The 22,091-nt window shown below is 38.6% G+C and overlaps 1 protein-coding gene across 1 annotated transcript in view; it reads left to right on the top strand.

Moving 5' to 3' along the window:
• AGBL1 (ATP/GTP binding protein-like 1) overlaps positions 1–22,091 on the top strand; it is a 1,027,235-nt gene that overhangs the window by 737,588 nt on the left and 267,556 nt on the right. The window contains 1 exon segment of the mRNA XM_006885234.1: positions 8,627–8,756. Within this exon segment, the coding sequence (XP_006885296.1) occupies positions 8,627–8,756 (130 nt within the window).

Raw genomic sequence — 22,091 nt, 5'->3', positions numbered from 1 at the left:
TCTCTTTGGAAACTAAGGTGCATCTGATACAATCCAATCCATGGTCTTTGCTATCACTTGTTATGCATCGGAGAGTTGGACAGTGACTAAGGAGGATAGAAGGAGAATTGATGCCTTTGAGCTGTGGTGCTGGAGAAGAGTATTGAGGGTACCATGGACTGCTAGGAAAACAAACAGATTCATCCTGGAAAGGGTTAAACCGGGTGGCTCTTTGGAGGCAAGGATTCTGAGGCTCCGTCTAACATACTTTGGACATGTTGCAAGGAGGGACAGGTCCTTGGAGAGGGACATCATGCTTGGTAGGGTGGAGGGACAGCGCAGAAGGGGTAGACCCCCAATGAGGTGGATTGATTCAGTGACTGGGGTAATCGGGATGGGTGTTTCGAAGACAGTGCAATTGGCACAGGACAGAGCAGAGTTTAGGGCTGTTGTACATAGGGTCACTATGAGTTGCAAGCTATTTGACGGCACATAACAACAACAAACAACATATATATATATATATATATATATAATTATTATTTTTGTTATTTTTGAACATCATTGAGGTTGGTTATAAATTCATGGAGGACCCATGTGACAGAGTAGAATTGCCTCATAGAGTTTTTTTGGCTATCATCTATGCAAAAGTTGATATTTAGTTATTTCTCTTATGGAGCAGCTGAGCAGGCTCAAATCATCAACTTTCAGATAATAGCCGAGTGTATGGCTGAGCATATGGTCTGAGTCATAATGACTCCATAATCATGCACACATACACAAGTATCACACACGAGCGCACACATACACAATTTAAGTATATGTATTCATATAAGTAAATATACATGGTGTGTTCGGGTTTTTTTTTTTTTTTCGACTGCCTGTGAAAATCCTAACTCTAAATGTCCAAAAATACATTTTATGACAGGACTTGTGATGGAGCCAAATCTTCTTGCCTAATACTCAGTATTGTGTTGGTTGCAGCAGATAACTTTTTATTCTGTTACTGGACTTTAGAATCTAGTTTATGTTTCTGGTGCACAGAACACGTGAGACTTCTCCGTGTTCTGCCCACGAAATGCCCCTCAAAGGAGATCCAATCACACATCTGAAAATTTCAAGAGCGTTTATTAATTCCACATATGGGGATTTTCTCCCTCCACAAGATGGTGGCAAGGGAAAAAGCCCCGAGTCCCCCCTCCCAAGTGCTTTTATAGTTTTTTTTGGGTACCCTGTCAGGGCAGGGGGATTGAGAACATGGTTGGTGGGGGGGGGGGTCAGTCATGTGGGTCGGCTTTTGATGGGCTGGCTACTTTGCCCGCCTTTACTCCTGTGTCACATAGACACTAGTTAATTCTTTACTTTGCAAGGACAGACGAGACTTTACCCAGGGCATTCGTGTTTGCCTTAAGCTAAAAATTTTTATGGCCTGCTTCTGCTTCTGGCATTAATGGGGGTTTATAAAAAAAAATGGGGTTTTTGCTGTCTCTTCACTCCATGTAGGTATTGACCCTGAACTTTTTCTTCATGGAATACACTGAAAGAGAAGGTAGAAACATTTGACATTTAATTGCTAGCTATAGGGTACAAATAATTCCTGTGTTTTTATTTACTCAAACAGAAATGCTTTTAAGGAACTTCATTTAATTCCATCCCTTTCATTATAACAAAGAAAAATAAAATTCCCTAGTACTGATGCAAATTTATGTCAAGGTGAGAAAGATTCACAAAGTACTAAAAGAGAATCCCAAGGCCCTGAGAATATGATATCTATAAATACCTTGATTTAAGAAAAGAAATACATTTAGACACAGCAAATATGAATATACTTAGGGTCTCCTGATCCTTTCCATTGCTATCCACATTAGATATCTGCTTCTCATTTCCCCTTCATCCGTGATTGCCATGCAGAACAGATAAACTGTGTTTATGGATGTCATTGCAATTAAGGAGAAGAAGGGAACAAAAGAGACAAAGAAATAACAAAATTCAGAGAAGTTTCTAGACAAAAGCTACCACCTTTGAAGCAGAAATATTTTAATGGTGAAATCAGACTAAACTGTTGTTGTTATATGTCATCAAATCACCTGCAACTCATAGTGACCATATCTATAAGATTCCTGAAACCTGCCCTGTCCAGAGGCAGTTTCACTGACTCAGACATACCTATCCCCATTGCCCCACTTACTGTGTCAATCCATCTCATCCAGGGTCTTCCTCTCCTGTACTGTTGCTCCATCCTTCCAAGAAGGATGTTCTTCTCCAAGGACTGCTCCCTCCTGGCTATGTGCCCAGAATATGTAAACGTGAGCTTCAAAGTCCTAACCTCCTAGGAGAATCTTGGTTTCACTATCTCTAATACAGATGAGAGTCAAGCTTTTCCTTTTCCAGTAAGCTATACCAGAGTACCAAGAAGAAGCAGAAAACTCATTGTAAAGGCCACATGGGTAGCATCATATTAAACCTTTATCAACTTCACAGAGGGATATTATCCCTATACACAAAATTAATTTCCATGAGGTGAGACGTCCCCTATGCTCCCGTGCCTCTTTCTACTCATTGCAACACCAATCTTACTTCTTTGTTGGGTCCAAAATCTGACATATTGGGAAATTTAGAAGGTTAGAATTCAGATTAATAACAAAATAAATCAAGACAGCACCCAAAATACAGACACCTCAGTTTCAAGCTTTGAGGTGTTTGCTAGTTTTCAGTCCTGCCAATATTGACTTCTCTCCTCCAAAATTTTAACAACACTCCCATTCTTGCCACTCCTGTCTCCCCGGCAACTCCGTCAATAATGTTCCATCTCACATGAGTTCTCCAGTTGTGCTCTCTCTGCTGCTGCTTTCCCACAGTGTTTCCTACATTTCACCAGGTTGGAGAAGGCCTCTTTTGTCTGACTGGGGGAATAATTCTCTCCTCTGATAGGGGAAGATCTCCTTTCTCTGCAGTTAGAGCTATTCAGTTTAATGGTGAACTAGCAAGTCTACTTATTGGCAGATTGTTGAGAGTGGCAAATCCTCTTGTGGAATGATATATAGCCAATCCCTTTATGGATAAGACAAGATGATGCATTCATGCATTCACATAACCTTGTCCTTTCACATATCCAGTCATCCATGCTAGCAAGGCCATATTGAAAGACACTAATATTTAAAGATCACTTCAGAAACATTAAAATGAGGAAGTGGTAGATTAAAATATCTTAAACATCTTTTCTTTCCATGTTCAAGATTTATTGAAACTATGTGGTTTTTTTTAAATAGAAAATTTATCTTATTCTAGATTTAAATGCTGCCTAATTTATTCACTCCAAGCCACTAACTAAATATCAATTATGATGCAATAACTTTACTGACAGTTAGATGGTGAGGGATCTTTTCTATTCCTACACAGCTCACAGTCTAGAGATGAAGAGAAAAGAAGAATCACCCCTATAGTTTTATAAAGACTATGATACAGGAGCACCAGAGTGCTATTGCAATAGGAAGGAATTATAATGACCTTAAATTATCTGTATGATTCAGAAAGTTTGTACTTAACCAATAATGAGAAGACAACTATTGAGTAGCAACTTCGAGACTTAGGGAAGAAAGGCTTCCAGGAAGAATTATTGAGAAGATCCAAGGTCCCCGCTGATGATTTGTCTGTTCAGGGGGAACATCAACCCCTATCCACCTCACATAATTTCAAGAAAAGAGCAACCGGGATCAAACATTATGATAAAAACAACAAAGTTTCTCCTAAAAAAATTAAACCAGACTCAGGATGCAACAAATATCTCAGAGATAGGAAGTCAGGAGAAGTATGATGATGTAGAGTTCCAAGAACTGATACTACAAAAGCTACTAATGTTAGAAGAAAGAGTTGATGCCTAAGTACAGAGCAACAAGTAAGGGGGGAAAAATCACAAGATAGAGAATATAAAACCAACAACACAGTACTAGAAACAACAGAAAAACAAAGGAATACAATAGCAAATGTCAAAAGGTAAAGGGAGGAAATTTGCAACCTCATTAAAAAAAAAAGTAAAATAGAAGAGGTGAAATAAAGAATTAGTGAGTTAAAAGACAAGAACCTCAATGAGAATTTACAAGAAGTAAAAACAGGAGAAAGACAGAAGGAGAATGAAGAAAATATTAGAAAAATGTGGGAAAACAGCAAATGAAATAGCACATGCATGACTGGAGTTACAGGAGAGTAGACAAGAAAAGAAAAATGTGATGAAGCTGCTAGGAGAAAAACTTCCAAGGTATCATGAAAAATGAGAAAATATACAGCCTAGCAGCTCAGTGAACACCGAACAGACTAGATGCCAAAAGAAAACCATCAAGACATATTATCATCAAACTCTCCAAATGAAAGACAATGATAAAATAGGAAAATCTGTGTGAGAAAAACAAAGAGTCAGCTGCAAGGGAGAATTAATTTGATTAAGCTCTAACTTCTCAACAGAAATCTTGTGAAAAAGAAGACAATAAAACAGTATGTACAAGAAATGAATAGAAAACTAATTGTCAGCCAAGAATCCAGTACCAAACAAAGCTGTCCATCAGATATAAAGGGGAAATTAAGTCATTTGCAGATAAACAAAACCCTAGCACAAGGCTACTCTCTGCAACATTCCTATTCAATATTGTATTGGATATTCTAGCCAGGCCAACAAGGCAAAAGAAGGAAATAAGAAGCATACAAATAAGCAAAGAGATGTAACTGTCCTTATATGAAGATGAGTTGATAGTGTACACAGAAAATCCCAAAGACTCAACAAAAAGTAGACCATTTTAACAGAGTAGTGGGAAACAAGATCAATATACAAAAGTCAGTGGGATTTCTTTACAGTAAAAAAGAAAACACAGAAAAGGAAACTAAGAAAGCAATATCATACAATAGCCAACCACAAGATAAAATCCTTGGGAATAATCCTAACTAGAGATACAAAATACCTTTATAAGGAAAACTGCAAAACACTATTAAAAGAAAGAATAAGAAGCCTACCTAATAGGAAAGTATTCCCTGTTTATGAATAGGAAGACTCAACATAGAGAAAAGGGCAATCATACAGAAAGCAATCTACAAATTTAATGCATTTCCAGTACATATAATAACCCTTCTTAAAGGAGATGGAAACGACAATTTTGAGATACATTTGAAAAGTAAAGAGACTCAGAATAAGCAAAGCTTTTCTAAAAAGCAAAAATTATTTTGGACACATCTCACTTCCTGATCTCAAAACCTACTACACAGCTTTAATAATCAAAACAGCATGGTATTGATTTTGCAACAGACATGTAGATTAATGGGACAGAATCCAGAATATGCAAATCAACACATTATCCTTTCATCAACTGATATTTGACAAAGTAAAAAAAATATATTAAATAGATAAACAACAACCTTTTTAACAAATGATGCTGGCGAAACTGAGCATCTGTCTGTAGAATCCACTTCTCACATCATATACAAAATCTAACTCAAGTCGATCAGAGATCTAGGGATAAAAGCCGAGACCATAAATATAATGAGACAAAAATGGGAACAAAATTTAGAACCCTGGCCAACTGCATAAACAGACTTGAGAACATAGCCAATAATGCATAACCTGGCAAAAACAAGACTGATGAATGGGACTTTGTTAAAATCAAATCTCTGTGTTCAACAAAAATGGTTTCCAGTAGAATTTGAAAAAGCTCACAGAGGAAAAAATATTTGGCAATGACATTTTAGATAAGGGTGTCATAATCCTTGCATGATACTACAGTCCACAGGACAGATAACCCAGTTTCAAAGTGGGCAACTGATATTCATGTCATTCTTGCACTGGGGCCATGCTAATGTTTTCTATGTCATTCCAATTTTAGCATATGGGCTACCAAAATGAGCTCAAAATATACCATTTGGATGGCTAAGAAACACATGAGGAAATGTTCAAAATCACTACCGGTCAGAGAGATGCAACTCAATACTAATGAGATACCACCTTACTTACTCCAGTAGCAGAAGCTAAGTTCAACAAAATAGCAAACAATACATGTTGGAGAGAACATGAAAAATGAAGAGAGGGTGCATTTCTTATGCACTGCTTAGTAGGATTGTAAAATGTACAATGGCATAACCCCCATGAAAGGCAGTTTAGTATTTTCTCAAAAATATGAACATAGAAATCCCGTATGACCTAGCTATTCCACTCCTAGGAATATATTCCAAGGAATTTAGAACTGAGACATGAATGGACATATATACACCTATGTTCATAGCAGCATTATACATAATAGCAAGAAAGTAGAGTGGCCCAAAAGTCCATCAGCAAATGAATGGATTGAGAAATTTTAGTACATTCACACAATGGAATATATGGAACATTAAGGAGTAATACTTTCATAAAATACTGTATAACTTGGGAAAACACTAGAAAGCATTATGCTGAGTGAAATATATCAGTCACATAATGACAAATATTGTATATTGCCACTATTGGGAAAATAAGAAGATAAATGAGTAAGCTATTATTAGGACTGTAGACCCCTTTACTTCCTCTCCCAGAATGGCTACAGCAAACAGAAGCTGTGCTTCTTCATTCTGTGAAACTACCCTACCCCCCTTTTCCCAGCAATAGGCTGTGGTGCTGGAGAAGAGTATTGAATGTACCACGGACTGCTAAGAAGACAAACAGGTTCATCCTAGAGAGGGTTAAACAGGATGGCTCCTTGGAGGCAAGGATTCTGAGGCTCCGTCTAACATACTTTGGACATGTTGTAAGGAGGGACTGGTCCTTGGAGAGGGATATCATGCTTGGGAGGGTGGAGGGCAGGCGCAGGAGGGGAAGGCCCTCTATGAGGTAGATTGATTCAGTGACTGGGGTAATCGGGATGGGTGTGTCAGAGACAGTGAGATTGGCACAGGACAGAGCAGAGTTTAAGGCTGTTGTACATAGGATTGCTATGAGTGACTTGACGCAAGCAACTCAAGGGCACATAACAACAAAAACAGTTATATGAAACTCTGCCCACTTCCCTATCTTAAAGGAAGCATCTGTAAGCATCCCCTTCCCCTTATCCCTTGTAAGAAAATATAAAATCCTCCTCTAACTTCTAGTGGGGGCTGGTCTTCTGCTTGAGAGCCAGTCTGGCAGTTTCTCCTCAATAAACTGTCTTTCTTGGCCTCCACTGGGTTCTGTCCTCTCTCACCGACCTTACAGATAAGTGTAAATGTTCAGACAAGTAAGGAAAGAAAGGGGCGATGAAATGGAAAGGGGGAAAATAACTGAGATAATAGAGATGAGTGATTGGAAGGGAGAAGTAATAAAAAAGTTTCAGTGAGGAGCTTGAAAAGATGGGGTGGATAATAGGCAATAAAGCAATGGTAAAATATAAAAATATAATGCATATGAATGATTGTATGAAATACAAAACACATGTATAAAACATGATGTATATAAATGATTACCTGAAAATCAATAATTTTCTTTTAACAAAAAAAAGACCTGGCAAACAGTTTCCAAATATATAACAAAGAAAAACAGTTGAAATTTAGTTGTTCTCTATAATACATGGTATTTCTATTAGTAAGACTTGACTTAGTGACAGTTGGTTATAATTCATGCAATGTTTCTCTGCAGGATCGATGCCCTGAATGTTGAAAAGGAGGAAAGGGGTGAGAAGGGAGGTTGTCCCAGCCAACAGACAGCAGGTGTCAATTCTCAGAGTCGGCTGTGAAAAATTTGATCTGCTGTAATATCTCAGCCTTATTCTGGAGTATCTTGTTAGTTAACACTGTTGAGTAAATACTATCTTAACAGGACTTTTCTGAATGTCTATGGCCCCTACCCTTCAGAATATGTGATACTTGTCATCTCTGGAGGTATTGGCCTTCTTGAGTGTTTAGCATCATTTTCCTTCTCTAAATTACAGTCAAGGATTTCACTGACTGGCTATGTCTCTTTATGAAATCACTCAAAAATGTGAATACTCCCATTTCCATATGATGGGATAGGGGATTTTGAGCCCACTTCTAACTCTGATATATCATGTTGTTGTGCTTGGAAAGAAATTAGTTGTTTTCTGAGCCAAGCTCTTTTATAGTGTCTGTATAAATATGGAGGAACCACTGTGATCGCAGGAAAAAATGAACAAATTTGAAGAAAATAGACTTGTGAAATGTCTACTTTCATGGTTGTGTGACCTTAGTGATTGGCCAATCATTTGTAAGTCACCCCTCTTTTACATGGGTATAATAATATCCTATCCACCTTGCAGCTTTTCTGAATTAACTGCCAATATTTGATTCAACAGAAAGCATCATATATTGACATTGACTTCAACTTAATTTTTTTTTAATTAGTGGAACATTTAGAGAATTTCATTGACTTTCCCCTCCTCTATTTGGATCTAAATGGCTGTGACCTGTATTTCCCAAAATTCATTCTTAAACTCTGATAACCAAATATTAAGTCAAATATTTTTGCTGTCGTTTGGGGGACTAGCAGCAATCATGGCATTGTGGACTGTTCAGGACAGTTACTTATTTCCAGGCATCTGCAATTGATGTCAATTTGATGTCATACAGAAAATGGACTCGTTAGTTTGTTTGTCTTGGAAATTGACATTCTCCTAAATATATCTTTGTTTATTATTTGTGCGTCTAGTCACAGATGTTCACTCAGAGGGGAAGATTTGAACAGACAATGGCTTTTCCCCAGTGCTCATCTCCAACCCACAATTTACCACGCCAAAGGACTCCTCTACTACCTAAACAGCATTGGAAGAAGTCCCATGGTGAGTTTCTAATTGCTTCTACCTTTTTAGAGGAACACTGCTTTTAAGTTATGATATTTAATTCTTTACCTCAGTGGAAATGTTGAAGCCCTCTATCCTTTTATCTGTGAATATGGCCTTATTTGGAAATAAGATCTTTAAAGATTGTAAAAAGAGAAAGGGCAGCATGGGGATGGCCATATCTGACCTTCACCAACTTCAGAAAGGGAAACTCTCCCTGTCAACAACATCAACAATAAAAAAAAATCCGTTCCCATGAGGTCTGACATGTCCCCTCATGCTTTAGCACCTCTTTCTACTTATCCTAATACCAACCTTACTGCTTCACTATATAGAAACAGATTGAAGAAGTCAAAAGTTTATAATACAGATTAGTAGCAGAATGCAGCTGGAAATACTTCTGAAATGCGCCTGCACTTGAGCCTCATGACTTTAGGCCCGTGTTACCAAGTTCTTAGACATGCTGATATTCGTTCTCTTCAGTGCACCCTCTCCTCTATTCTTCCAGTTGTCCAATAAACTTGGGCAAAGGCTTTTAGCTGATTCTGAACTGGATAATGGTCTCGAGGTCAGTTCCTTCTCATATTGGATTTCTGATCCTCTGCTTGAGCTGCTTTTGCTGTGGCTCTGTTCATAAAAGATAACTTGCATTCTCTTGCTTGCTCTTTTCTGATGTCTCTTGGGTGAGAAAGTAGTCGTGTGGCTGAGTCAGCCCTGCAGGGTCTATCAAAGATGGTCCTCAGATTTATAAAAAAATTTCTTATGTTCAAAATTATGCTCTCATTTGGGTAAAATAATGGGGATTAATTTAGCAAGGGTTAAAGATCCAAAAGATAGGATATAAGAGGGGCCAGATAGATAGCTGTCCTCTTGGAGTGGAGTTGTTTGGTCAGTACTAAATTATCCTAGAAACATTATGAACAATGTGTGGTATTGTATACAAAGTATTGCTAATCTGGGAAGCTCACCCCAAACTTTGTATACAAGATTTTGGTTAGAAATAATTCACATGGGGCATATTGTGTGACAGATCTTAGTTACTCAGTGTTCTACCCCTCCACCGGTCAAACAGATAACTCTTTGCCCAAGACTTCCACCATAAATCACATTGTTAGCAAAGATAAACAGACATTCTTTCTCTGTATGTTATTATAAACATTTAGCTCTTATCTCCCAGGACCTAATCAAAGATAAGTCTGTCTTTGAAATAGTCAAGCTTTGCACAGTCTGAACCAACTTTGCACTATTTGCACATAGAACAAAGTATGCAACACTCTTAAGAATTCTAATTCTACACAGGTGTTAAAAAATGGTCAGTATTTTCATGCCAACCCATAACATTCAAGAGATGCTTGCTGTGTCCTAACTGGAGGCAAGCTCATGACTTTCATCAGAGGCCATTAATCTTATGATAAAGAACTAAGAGAGATGTGTCCTCTAGTAGGAGTGTTTCTCTTAGCCACTAGGAGGTGAGAGAGACTTACAGGGAAATAACTCCTTAAATGATACACAATTAAACATACACACATTCTCAACTCAGAAGAAACAGGATTCCTCTGCACTGGAAACCTCTAATTGAAGAGCACAAAAATTATTTTAAAGTATGGCAGGTGAAAGGCTTGTTTAAAAAAATATAAATAAACATTAATTAGCTATAAACATGACAGCTACAGACTTGCTTCCTGCTGGGACCATCTGAGAGGTGGGTGAGAAACATTTTAGCACTAAGTACTATTCACAGTGTTACAAAGCTCACTAATGGGCTCAGCATCACCTTTTAGTTACCTACAAAGATATATTTAACGGACTTCCTGCTGGCAGCAGAAGAACTGATTCTCAATCAGCACTTGGGCTTGGCCTATCTTGGGAAAATTTCCACCTTGCCAACATTGGTGCTTTGGCTACGTGATTGGAGCTTAACTGTGACCCTGCCTAGTTTCCGTCTTTTAAGAAAATAGACTCTGAAGTTTTTGGAAATATTTTCTTGGTGAGTAGAATTACTACTCAGCATTTTCACCGTGTTGTTGTTGTGTACCATAGAGTCGGAATCAACCTATAGCCAACTCTCCAGTGGATTTTCAGAGGCAGTTAATGGCACAATAGGAGATTGCCCATATTGTTCCCTCAGAGCAACTGGTGGCCTCTAACTGTTTACCTTTGAGAGTGCAGTGCAACTTCTTGCTACTAGGCCACCAGAGAATAAGCTGAGCTCCTAGGGCCAATAAGATTGTTGCACAGTGAGAGAAAGTGGTACCCTGCTACTGTGGGAAGATTGTTGAATAATTAGCTAGTAATTCATTCTTATGAGTATATGTTGTTTCATCCAGCTATGTACCCATTTATCCATCTAGGTCATCATCTTTTTATCTATTCACTCATACCGTATTACGTTGCTCTGGTGGCTTCTTATTGTTGGGTGTCATTGAGTAGTAACCAATATATAGGTGAACCTCTAGTAAGTTTTCATAGGCTATAAATTACAGGTTCTACTGGGAGCTCCGGTGGCCTAGTGACAAGAACTTGCACTGCAATCCCAAAGACATGCGGTTCTAATTCACCAGCTGCTCTGAAAGAGAAGGATGGACAAGATCCTCCCATGTGATTAACTGCTTCTAAAAACTGGCTGGAGGGTCAGCAATGTGTCAGTTCCAACTTGACATTATACAACAACTGTTTAAAGCATTATCAGAAGCCTGTTATTTAAGAAATGGATTGCCAACTTTGCTTCCTAGTCTGTCCGAACCTGGGAGATCTACTAAAAACTTTCCACCATAGATAACCATTATTGCATTTGACAGAGTAGTGGCATAGCTGTCAGTATCACAGCAACTCACAAGTTATCTCAGTATAGCAACTGATAGACAAGTTCTGTACCAAATAAAACAATTGTTCTTCCAACAAACTGATGATTTAGTTTGTTCCTCAATTTTCACAACAGGCATGACCTAGGACTCAACCAACTGTTAATTGCAAAGGACCAGTCACTGGATCTTAACTGGTTTAAAGAAGAGGCTCCCAAGCCCATAATGTATTGTTAATTAATTACAAAAGATCCCACAATTGACTGTTAAATATCAGGCCTCTTGAAAACCCTATGAAAAGTAGAGGAACTTAGAAATCAGTCAAAATGAAGAAAACTAATGACAAATATCCTTTAATAATTAGAACGTAGAATGTATGTGCTTTAAATGTTACAAAACTAAAAATTGTGAACAATGAAATGGAATTCATGAACATTGGCATTCTAGGCATTGTGAGATGTGATGGAGTAGCTTTGGACACTTTGAATTGGATAATCACATGATATACTATGCTGCAAATGAAAAACAGAAGAATGTTGTTGCATTCATGATCAAAAAGTCAATGTCAAGTTTTATCCTAAATTACAATGTTGTGAGTTATAGGATATTATCGATATGCATACAAGTATACAATTATTCAAATATATTCTCCTACATCTAAAACCAAAGAGAAAAACGCTGAAAATGTTTACCAAATCTTTTTTTACAAGTCCATAGGTGACTGAAAGTGGGATCAACATGTGTAATTGATAATTGGTGACTGGAATGAAAAAGTTCAAAATAATGAAGAAGGAATAGTAGTCAGAAAATATGAGCTTGATTATCAAAATGAGGCTGCAAAAAGAATGATCAAATTTTTAATTTTCAATTATTCATTCATCACAAGTATCTTTTTTTTAAAAAAAAAAGCACAAAAAGTGACTTACCCATGGATCTCACCTGACAGGCTGCGTAGAAACCAGATTAAATACATCTATGGAAGGAACTTGGGGCAAAGCTCAACATCAGCAGTCAAAACTAGGCCAGGTGTAGACTGTGGGTCAGACTGCCAATTAATCATGTGAAAGTTCAAATTGAGGCCAAAGGAAATTAAAACACGAACCAAAATATGATCTTGAATCTATTCCATCTAAATTTCAAAATCATCTTAAGAATTGTTTTGAAGCTCTGTGAATTGAACAACAATGATAGAAGATCAGATACATTGTGGGATGATATCAAGGATATCACCCATGAAGAGAGCAAACCATCATTATAAAAAGAGAAGACAGAGAAGAAACCAAAATGAATGTCAGAAGAAACTCTGAAAACTAAACTCCTTGAAAGAGCCCACAATCACTTAGTCTGGCTACATATAAGTATACAGAAAAGTTTCAGAATTTCCATCTTGTTTGTATTTTGAGCCACTCAAAAATTTATAGTTCCAAATTTAATGTCAGTGTTGCAAGGTTGTCAATAATAGTTCACGAAGACTGTCAGTTGGGAAGCTATATTTCTATGAGACTGGATGTTTCATAAAATGAGACACTCTTCACTAGAGTGTTGAGAAGCCAAAACAAAGGGAAAATATGCCAAGTAATAGCTGAACAGAAAATTTCAAAGGATAGTTTGAGAAGACAGATCAAAGTATTGTTATGGAATATGCAGAGAGCTGGAATTGGCGACTGAAAAAGGGAAACACTCATTCTGCATTTCTCAAGCTGAGAGGACTGAAAAACATATTTCAGCCTCAAGTTGCAAAATAAAAAGATGCTATGGGCAATATAATAAATGACCCAGGAATCATAAAAAAAGATGGAAAGAATACACAGAATAACTGCACCAGAAAGAATTTGCTGATAATGAAAAAAATTTCAGGAGTACCATATGATCAGGAGCCAAAGGTAATGAAGGAGGAAGTAGAAGCTGCATTGAAGACACTGGCAAAAAATAAGGCCGCAGCAATCAATGGGCTACAAATTGACTTGTTTCAATTAACAGGTACAGCACTCAACAGCCTAAGCCAGGAAATTTGGAGGACAACTGTCTGGCCAATGGATTGGAAGACGTCCATATTTTTTCCCATTCCCAAGAAGGGTGATCCAACAGAGTGTGGAAACTATCAAGTAATATCATTAATATCACATCAAGAAAAATACTGCTGAAGATCATCCAAAAATGCCTAGAATAGTACATACATAAGGAACTGCAGAAGTTTAAGCAGGATTTAAAAGAAGCACAGCACAAGAGATATCATTATCGATGTCAAATGCATCCTGGCTGAAAGTAAAGAGTACTAGAAGAATGTCTATGTATGCTTTATTGACAATGCAAAGGTATTTGACTGTGTGGCTCATAGTACACATGGCTAATATTGAGAAGAATGGGAATCTCCAAACACCTAATTGTTCTCATGTAAAACCTATACCTAGACCAGGATGCTGTTAAGCAAACAGATCAAGGGAACACAGTTGTGTTGTTGAGTACCATCAAGTTGGAACCAAACCATAGCTGACCCTACAGTAGATTTTCAGAGACAGTTAATAGCATAGATGGTTTAAAATTAAGAAAAGAGTGTGTCAGGGCTATATTCTCTCTATATACCTATTCAATCTGTACTCTGAGCAAATTATTTGAGAAGCTGGACTCAGTGAAGAAAAATGTGTCATCAAAATTGGAGCAAGATTCATCAGTAATATTTGTTATGCAAGTGACACAACCTTGCTTGCTGAAAGTGAAGAAAACTTGTAGTATTTGTTGCAGAAGATAAATGAATACAGCCTTCAATATAGATTGTATCTCAATGTCAAGAAAATGTAAAAAAAAATTACTGCTGGAGTGATAGGTAACAGTGTGATATATACAAAAAAAGATTGAAACTGTCAACAATTTCATCTTACTTAGATCCACAATTAACACCATTAGTACCAGCTGTCAGAAAATCAGAAGATGTGTTGCATTAGGAAAGTCTTCAGTCAGCGGCCTATCCAAATTATTGAGCAATAATGATGTCAGTTTAAGGACTAAAGTGAATCTGATTCAGATCATGGTCTTTCTGATCTCTCGTTGTACATCTGAAAGCTGGACAGTAAATAAGGATGACAGAAAAGTGGAAGCCTTGGAGCTGTGGTGTTGGAAAAGAGCACTGAACACCCCATGGACTGTCAAGAGAGCAAACACATATATCTTGGAGAAAGTGAAGACAGAGTGTTTTTTGGAGGCAAAGATTATAAAGCTTCGTCTCACATAATTTGGTCATAGTTCTTGGAAAGGCTTCTGCCTTTTGTCATCGAAGGAGAGGAAAACCCTCAAGCAGGCGTATTGACAACGTGACTGCTGAAATGGGCTCTAGTGTGTCAGGAAGTGTGAGGATGACACGGAAATAGGACAAGATTTAGATTTGTTGTTCATAGGGTCATTATGTGTTGCACTTTACTTGACGGCACCAAACAGTAACAAGAAATTACATGAAAGTTGGTTGCCTATTTTCTATGGAGCATCTAGTAGATTTGAACTAAATACCTTTGCATTGCCAGCACAGTGCTTTACCACTAGACCACCAGAGCTCCCAACATGTAGTCTGAATCCACAAGCTGTTCCACAGGAGAAAGGTGGGCATTCTCCTCCGAAGAAGCAATTTGCTGCCTCTGAAAACTTGCTGGAGGGTCAGCTATGACTCAGTTCCAACTTGATGATATATATCAACAACACGGTGAAACTTTTCTAGCAGAAACACCATTCTAATGTGTACTTTCAAGGAACCCAATCTTGGAGATGGGATCAGAGTGGAAAAAGTAGAAATTTGACCTGCATGCAAGAGAGTTGGAGTTGGAGGATAAAAAGGGAAGAAGCTGTTCTTCATTTCTCAAGCTGAGAGATCTGAAAAACAGGTTTAGGTTCTGTGCTGCAGTATTGAAAGAGGCCATGGACAATATATGGAATAACCCAGAAAGCATCAAAAGAAGATGGAGGGAATACAGAGCATTTCTATACAAGGAAGAATTGCTGGACTCTGAAAAATTTTAGGAAGGACCATATGAACAGGTGCCAATGGTAAGGAAGGAGGAAGCAGTATTGAAGGCATTGGTAATAAAATAAGGTCCCAGGAATAGATGGGCTATCAATTGACTTGTTTCAATTAACAGATGCAGCATTGGATGCACTCAATAGTCTATGCCAGAAAATTTGGAGGACAGCTGTCTGGCCAATGGATTGGAAAATGTCCATACTTCTTCTCATTCCTAAGAAAGGTGATCCAGCTGAATGTGAGAACCATAGAAAAATATTAATATTACATACAAACAAAACACTGCTGAAGAGCATACAAAAATGGCTAAAACAGTTCATGTATAAGGAACAGCCTGGAGGAGTTCAAGCAGAATTTAAAAGAGGTCCTGGCACTAGGGATATCATTGTTGATATCAGACGGATCCTGGCTGAAAGTAAAGAATCCCAGTTGTTGTTGTTGTTACGTGCCATCGAGCCACTTTGTGACTCATAGCGACCCTGTATACAACAGACCTAAACCCTGCTCTGTCCTGTGCCAATCTCACTGTCTCCAACACACCCACCTCAATTAACCCAGTCACTAAATCAATCCATCTCACTGAAGGTCTTCCCCTCCTGCGCTATCACTCTACCCTCCCAAGCATGACATCCCTCTGCAAGAACTGGTCCCTCCTTTCAACATGACCAAATTATGTCAGACGAAACCTCAGAATCCTTGCCTCTAAGGAGCAGGCTGGTTTAATCCTCTCTAAGATGAACCTGTTCATTTCCTTAGCAGTACATGGTACATTCAATACTCTTCTCCAGCACCACAGCTCAAAGGCATCAATTCCCCTTCTATCCTCCCTAGTCATTGTCCAGATATAGGATGCACAGAAAGTGATTGCAAAGACCATGGCCAAAGTCTCCAGAGTGACACCATTTCTCTTTAGAACTTTGGAGAGGTCCCTACAGCAGGCTTTCCCATTGCAATACGTCTTTTAATTTCCTGGCTGCTGGTGCCAAGAGTGTTGACCGTGAAACCAAGCAAACTAAAGCTGTGAACAATCTCAATCTCTTCACCATCCATCCTGATGCTGCCACTTGGTCCAGTATTGAGAATCTGTCTTCTTGATAATGAGCCTTAATCCACATTGAAGGTTGCAATCCTTGATGCTCTACAGCAAGTGCTTTAGGTCCTCCTGAGTTTCAGCAAGCAGGGTTGTGTTATCTGCATAACACAGATTGTTGATGGATCTTCCGCCAATCCTGATGCCACACTTCTCCTCTTAGAGCCCAGCCTCCCGGATAATCTGTTCTGCATATAGGTTGAAAAGCTATGGAGAAGGACACATCCCTGGCGTATGCCCTTCCCAATTTTGAACCATTCAGTGTTTCCTTGTCTGTTCTGATGACTGCCTCCTTGTCTAAGTATAGGTTTCGCATTAGCATGATCAAGTGTTCTGGGACTCCTATTCTTCTCAGAGTCAGCCACAGTTTGTTGTGATCCACACAGTCAGACACCTTTGCCTAATCAATGAAACACAGATGGACTTTCCTCTAGAATGTCTATTTGTGCTTTATTGACTATGCAAAGGCATTTGATTGTGTGGATTATAACAAGTTGTGATTGACACGGAAAAGAATGGGAATCCCATAGCACTTAATTGTGCTCATGTGGAACCTACACTTGGACCAGGAAGATGTTGTACAAACAGAGCAGGAGAACACTGCATCGTTTAATATTGAGAAGGGTGTGCAGTAGGAGTGTATTCTCTCTCCATACCTATTCAATCTGTATGCTGAACAAATTATCTGAGAAGCTGTACTCCATGAAGAGGAGTGTGGCATCAGGATTGGAGGGAGACTCATCAATAACCTGCGCTATGCAGCTCACACAACCTTGCTTGCTGAAAGTGAGGAGGACTTGAAACACTTGTTGAAGAAGATCAAAGAATACAGGTTTCATTATGGATTGTGTCTCAATGTCAAGAAAACAGATTCTTACTACTGGACTGATGGGTATCATCATAATGAATGGAGAAGAGATTGAAACTGTCAACAACTTCATCTTACCCTTGTTACCAGCTCTCAGGAAATAAGGAGACACATTGCACTAAGAAAATCTGCATCTGCAGGTAGGGACCTCTCTAAATGATTGAGAAGTAATCATACAAATTTGAGGAGTAAGGGAGTGTGATTCAAGCCATAGTCTTTCTGATCACTTGCTATGCATCTGAGAGCTGGGCAATGAATAAAGATGTCAGAAAAAGAATTGACACTTTTGAATTGTTGTGTTGGAGAAAAGCAAGGAACATCACATGGACAGCCAAGAGAACAAACAGACTTGTCCTGGAGAGGGTGCAGCCCGAGACAAGAATGATGATGCTTCATTTCACATACTTCAGGCATGTTACTATGAGGGGCTATTCCTTGGAGAAGGACATGATGCTGGGAAGGGTGGAGGGTCAGCAAAGGAAAGGATAGACCCTCAGCCCGGTGGAATGACATGGTAACTGTTGCAGTTGACTCTTGTGTGCTATGAAGTGTAAGAATGGCACAGGATAGAACAGGGTTCAGATCCTTTTTTCCCCCCCCATAGGGTCAATATGAGTTGTACTCATCTCGATAGCACCTAACAAAAACAGCAACATGAAAGTGAAAGATAGTGCTTTTGAGATTCCCAAATCTGCCTCTATCTTGTTAGAGCCTGTGAAAGCAAGCTTATACAGGAAGAATACTGACAATGAGTGAGAATTGTCACATTATCCTCTCTTGTCCAGATGGCCAGGCCTGGTGAGAATTCCAGGCCAATAGACCCACATTGTCAAAGATCTGCGATAGCTTGATGTCATCCAGTATGTTACAACCAAAAGCAGAATAATACCCAGATGTAGGATGTAAATTTTAAGGGTCTTACATTTCAGTTGCAAATTATCAGGAAGAACAAAGAAAAGTTCTGGGCAAACAACCTTAAAATAAGGAAGGTTATCAGTTTGGGTAGGCTTAAGAGGAAGAGAAAAAAATAAAAAAAAATAACAAAAGCAAAAACCAACAACTTTCTTCAGTATAAATAATTATAGAAAGGAGCATTCAAAAAAAAAAAGAAAAGACAAAGAAAGGAGCATTCATTTTACTTCCAGCTTAGTAAGATGCCATTTTTGTTATTAAGTGTCATGAAACCAACAATGACCATTATGATCCTATTAACAATAGATCTGAACCTTGCCTCATCCTGCTCCCTGCTCGTCATCTCTGATATTCTTCAATCCATTTTTACAGCCACTTATTAGTTCATCTTGTTGAGGGTTTTCCTCTCCTTCTCTGACCCTCCACTGTATCAGCATGCCATCTTTTCCAGGGATTAGTCCCTCCTGATAGCCTGTCCAAAGTCTAGGAGATGAAGTTTCATCATCCTTCTCTCTAAAGAGTTCTCTGTTTGTATGTCCTCCAAGATAGATTCTTTCTTTAGGCAGTTTAAAGAATAATGTACCTTTCTCCATCATCACAATTCAAATGTTGATTCTTCTTTGGTTATCTTCATTCATTGTCCCACTTTCACATGCATAGGATGTAATCGAAAAGACCCTGGCTGGGATCAGGCACACCTTAGTTTTCAAACTAGCGTCTTTTCTCTTTTGCACTTTAAAGAGGTCCTTGACAGCAGCTTTCCCTAAAGCAACACATCTTCTGATTTCTTCACTGCCATTACCATGAGTGTTGATTGTGAATCCAAGTAAAATGAAATTGCTGACAACTCCAAATTTTTCTCCATCTGTTATTGTATTCTCTATTAACACAGTAGTGAGGACATTTTGTTTTCTTGATGTCGAGATGTAATCAAAAGAAGTATTTTATTGTCTTCTGCTAGTGTTTCACTTTCAGCAAGCACGGTTGTTTAATCTGCATAATGAAGATTGTTGATGAGTTTTCTTCCAATCGTGGTACCACATTCTCTTCATATGGTCCAGCTTTCAGCATACAGATTGACTATGAATGGAGAAAGAACATAACCTTGAAGTGATAAGTTAGCATATATTAATTAAGGAATTGTTGTTATATGCTGTTGAGTCGACTATAACTCATATTGAGTCTATGTACAAGAGTTCTGAACCCTGTCCTCTCCTGAGCCAATCCCTCTATCTCTGACACGCCTACCTCCATTACTCTAGTTACTGTGTGAATCCACCTCATCCAGGGTCTTCTTCTCCTACGCTGTCCCTCCACCCATCCAAGAAGGATGGTGTCCTTCTCCAAGGATTGGTCTCTCCTGGTAATGTGCTCCAAATACGTCAGCCAGACCTCAAGGAGCAACTTGTTTTCATCCTCTCCAGGACAAACTATTCGATTATCAGTCCATGGTATGTTCAATACTCTTCTCCAGCCCTACTACTCAAATGCATTGATCCTTCATCTGTCATCTCTAGTTAATGTCCAACTTTCTGATATAAGCAAGTAATTGGGAAAACCATGACCTGGATCAGGTGCCCCTTAGTCTCTAGACTGACATCATTGCTCTTTAGCACTCTGGAGAGGTCCCTGACAGCAGATTTTCCCAATGCAATGTCTTTTGATTTGCTGGCTGCTCATACCAAGAGTGTTGACTGTTAAGCTAATCAAGCTGAAGCTGTTAACAATATCAGTCTCTTCTCCATCTATCATAATGCTGCTAATTGGCCCAGTGCTGAGAATCTTTGTCTTCTTGACGGTGAGTGTTCATGTGTTGACTACAATGGACAACCTTTCTTAGCTAAGATAATGCAAGACGCTATTTTAAACTGCTAAAGGGTAGTCATTTAAAAAAAAAAGAAGCTAATTTTCTATTACTGCATAAATATTTGAAGATGTCAGATTTTTGCTGCTATATCATTGGCTGAAAACAGAGAACCAGAGGAATGTTTGTCTGTGTTTCATTGACAATACAAAGGCATTTGGCTGTGTGGATCACAACAAATTATGGCTAACTCTGCGAAGAATGGGAATCCCAGAGCACTTTACAATGCTTGTGTGAAACCTATAGTTGGACCAGCACTTCTGACAGTTCCCTGTTGATATGCAGTTCCAGTCATTTTTGGATAATTTTCTGCAAGATCTTGTTTGCTTGTGATATTAATGATATTATTTTATAATTTCCACACTCTGTTGAGTCATCTTTCTTTGGAACTGAAACAAATATAGATCTCTTCCAGTTAGTCAGCCAGGTGGTTGTCTTCTGGATTTCTTTGCACAACTTGGTGAGCACATCCAGGGCAGCTTGGTTTCACAATCAACACAGAAGCCATGAAAAGGGGCCCTTAAGAGTAGTGAGAGAAGATTTTCACCCTGAAACCCACAGCGTCCCTTTTCAGCAGGAAGTAGCTAAGAGAATACGCCATCCCCTTTTCCTTATGAATCAGGGTGAAGTCTCTCTCACGGAGGAGTGATAGGGAATGGCAAAGGACACACTGACAAAGGAGATTAATCAGAACTGACTTTGACAAGCACTGTGGCAATTGGACAATTAAAACAGACATTCGGATGGCGGGGGAAGAAGAACAAACTGGGGAGGAGGGTAGAGAGAATGGTGCAGCAATGAAGGAATGAAAACCCAAAATCCCTGTAAATGTTCATTAAAATTAATAAAATTTAATAATAATAATAAAAAAAAGAAAAAAAAGAAGAAGTGGAGAAATGTGATTGAATGTGGGATTAAAAGTGAGTATGATACAAGAAATGTGCACAAATGGTTGAATAAAAACTTAATCTGCATTCCTTAAAAAAAAAGTTCAAAGGGCAAAAAAAAAAAAAAAAAAGACAAATTGCATTTGGAAAGTCAGCAGTCAGAGACCACTCCAAAGTACTGAAGAGCAATTATCTCAGTCTGGAGAGTAAGATGTGCCTGATTCAGGCCATGGTCGTTTCAATTTACTTGCTATGTGTCATCAAGTTGAACCATGATTAGGTATGACAGAAGGAGAATTGATGCCTTTGAACTGTGGTGCTAGAGAAGAATATTGAATATACCATTGACTGCCAGGAAAACAAACAGTTTTGTCCTAGAGAAGGTGAAATCAGGCTGCTCCTTGGAGGCAAGGATTCTGAAGCTTCATCTGACATACTTTGGACATGTTGCAAAGTGGAACCAGTCCTTGGAGAGGGATAACGTGCTTGGGAAGGTGGGACAGTACAGGAGAGGAAGACCCTCTATGAGGTGGATTGATTCAGTGATTGGTGTAATTGGGGTAGGTGTGTCAGAGACAGTAAGATTGGCACAGGATAGAACAGGGCATAGGGCTATTGTACATAGGGTCACTATGAATAGAAAATATTGAATAGAAGGTGCATAACAACAACATAATAGGCTGCAACTGCATCTCACACACTTTGTTCATGTTGTCAGGAGGGGCTTACTATTGAGGGGAAAAAAACCTCATCAAACTAGGAAATATAGATGATCAGGTAAGAAGAAGCTTCTCAAAAATATTAATTGACACACTGACTGCAGCAATTAGCTTAAGCATGGTGATGACAGAGCATGATGGGCAAAGATATGAAGATGTATTGCTCATATTAGCACTATGAATTACAG

The sequence above is a fragment of the Elephantulus edwardii genome, unplaced genomic scaffold, assembly GCF_000299155.1.
Source record: "Elephantulus edwardii isolate Elephantulus edwardi_28Jun2011 unplaced genomic scaffold, EleEdw1.0 scaffold00041, whole genome shotgun sequence".
Classification (NCBI taxonomy): Eukaryota; Metazoa; Chordata; class Mammalia; order Macroscelidea; family Macroscelididae; genus Elephantulus; species Elephantulus edwardii.
Note: the sequence above shows the minus strand (reverse complement) of the source record. Positions and strands in the feature narration are given on the sequence as shown.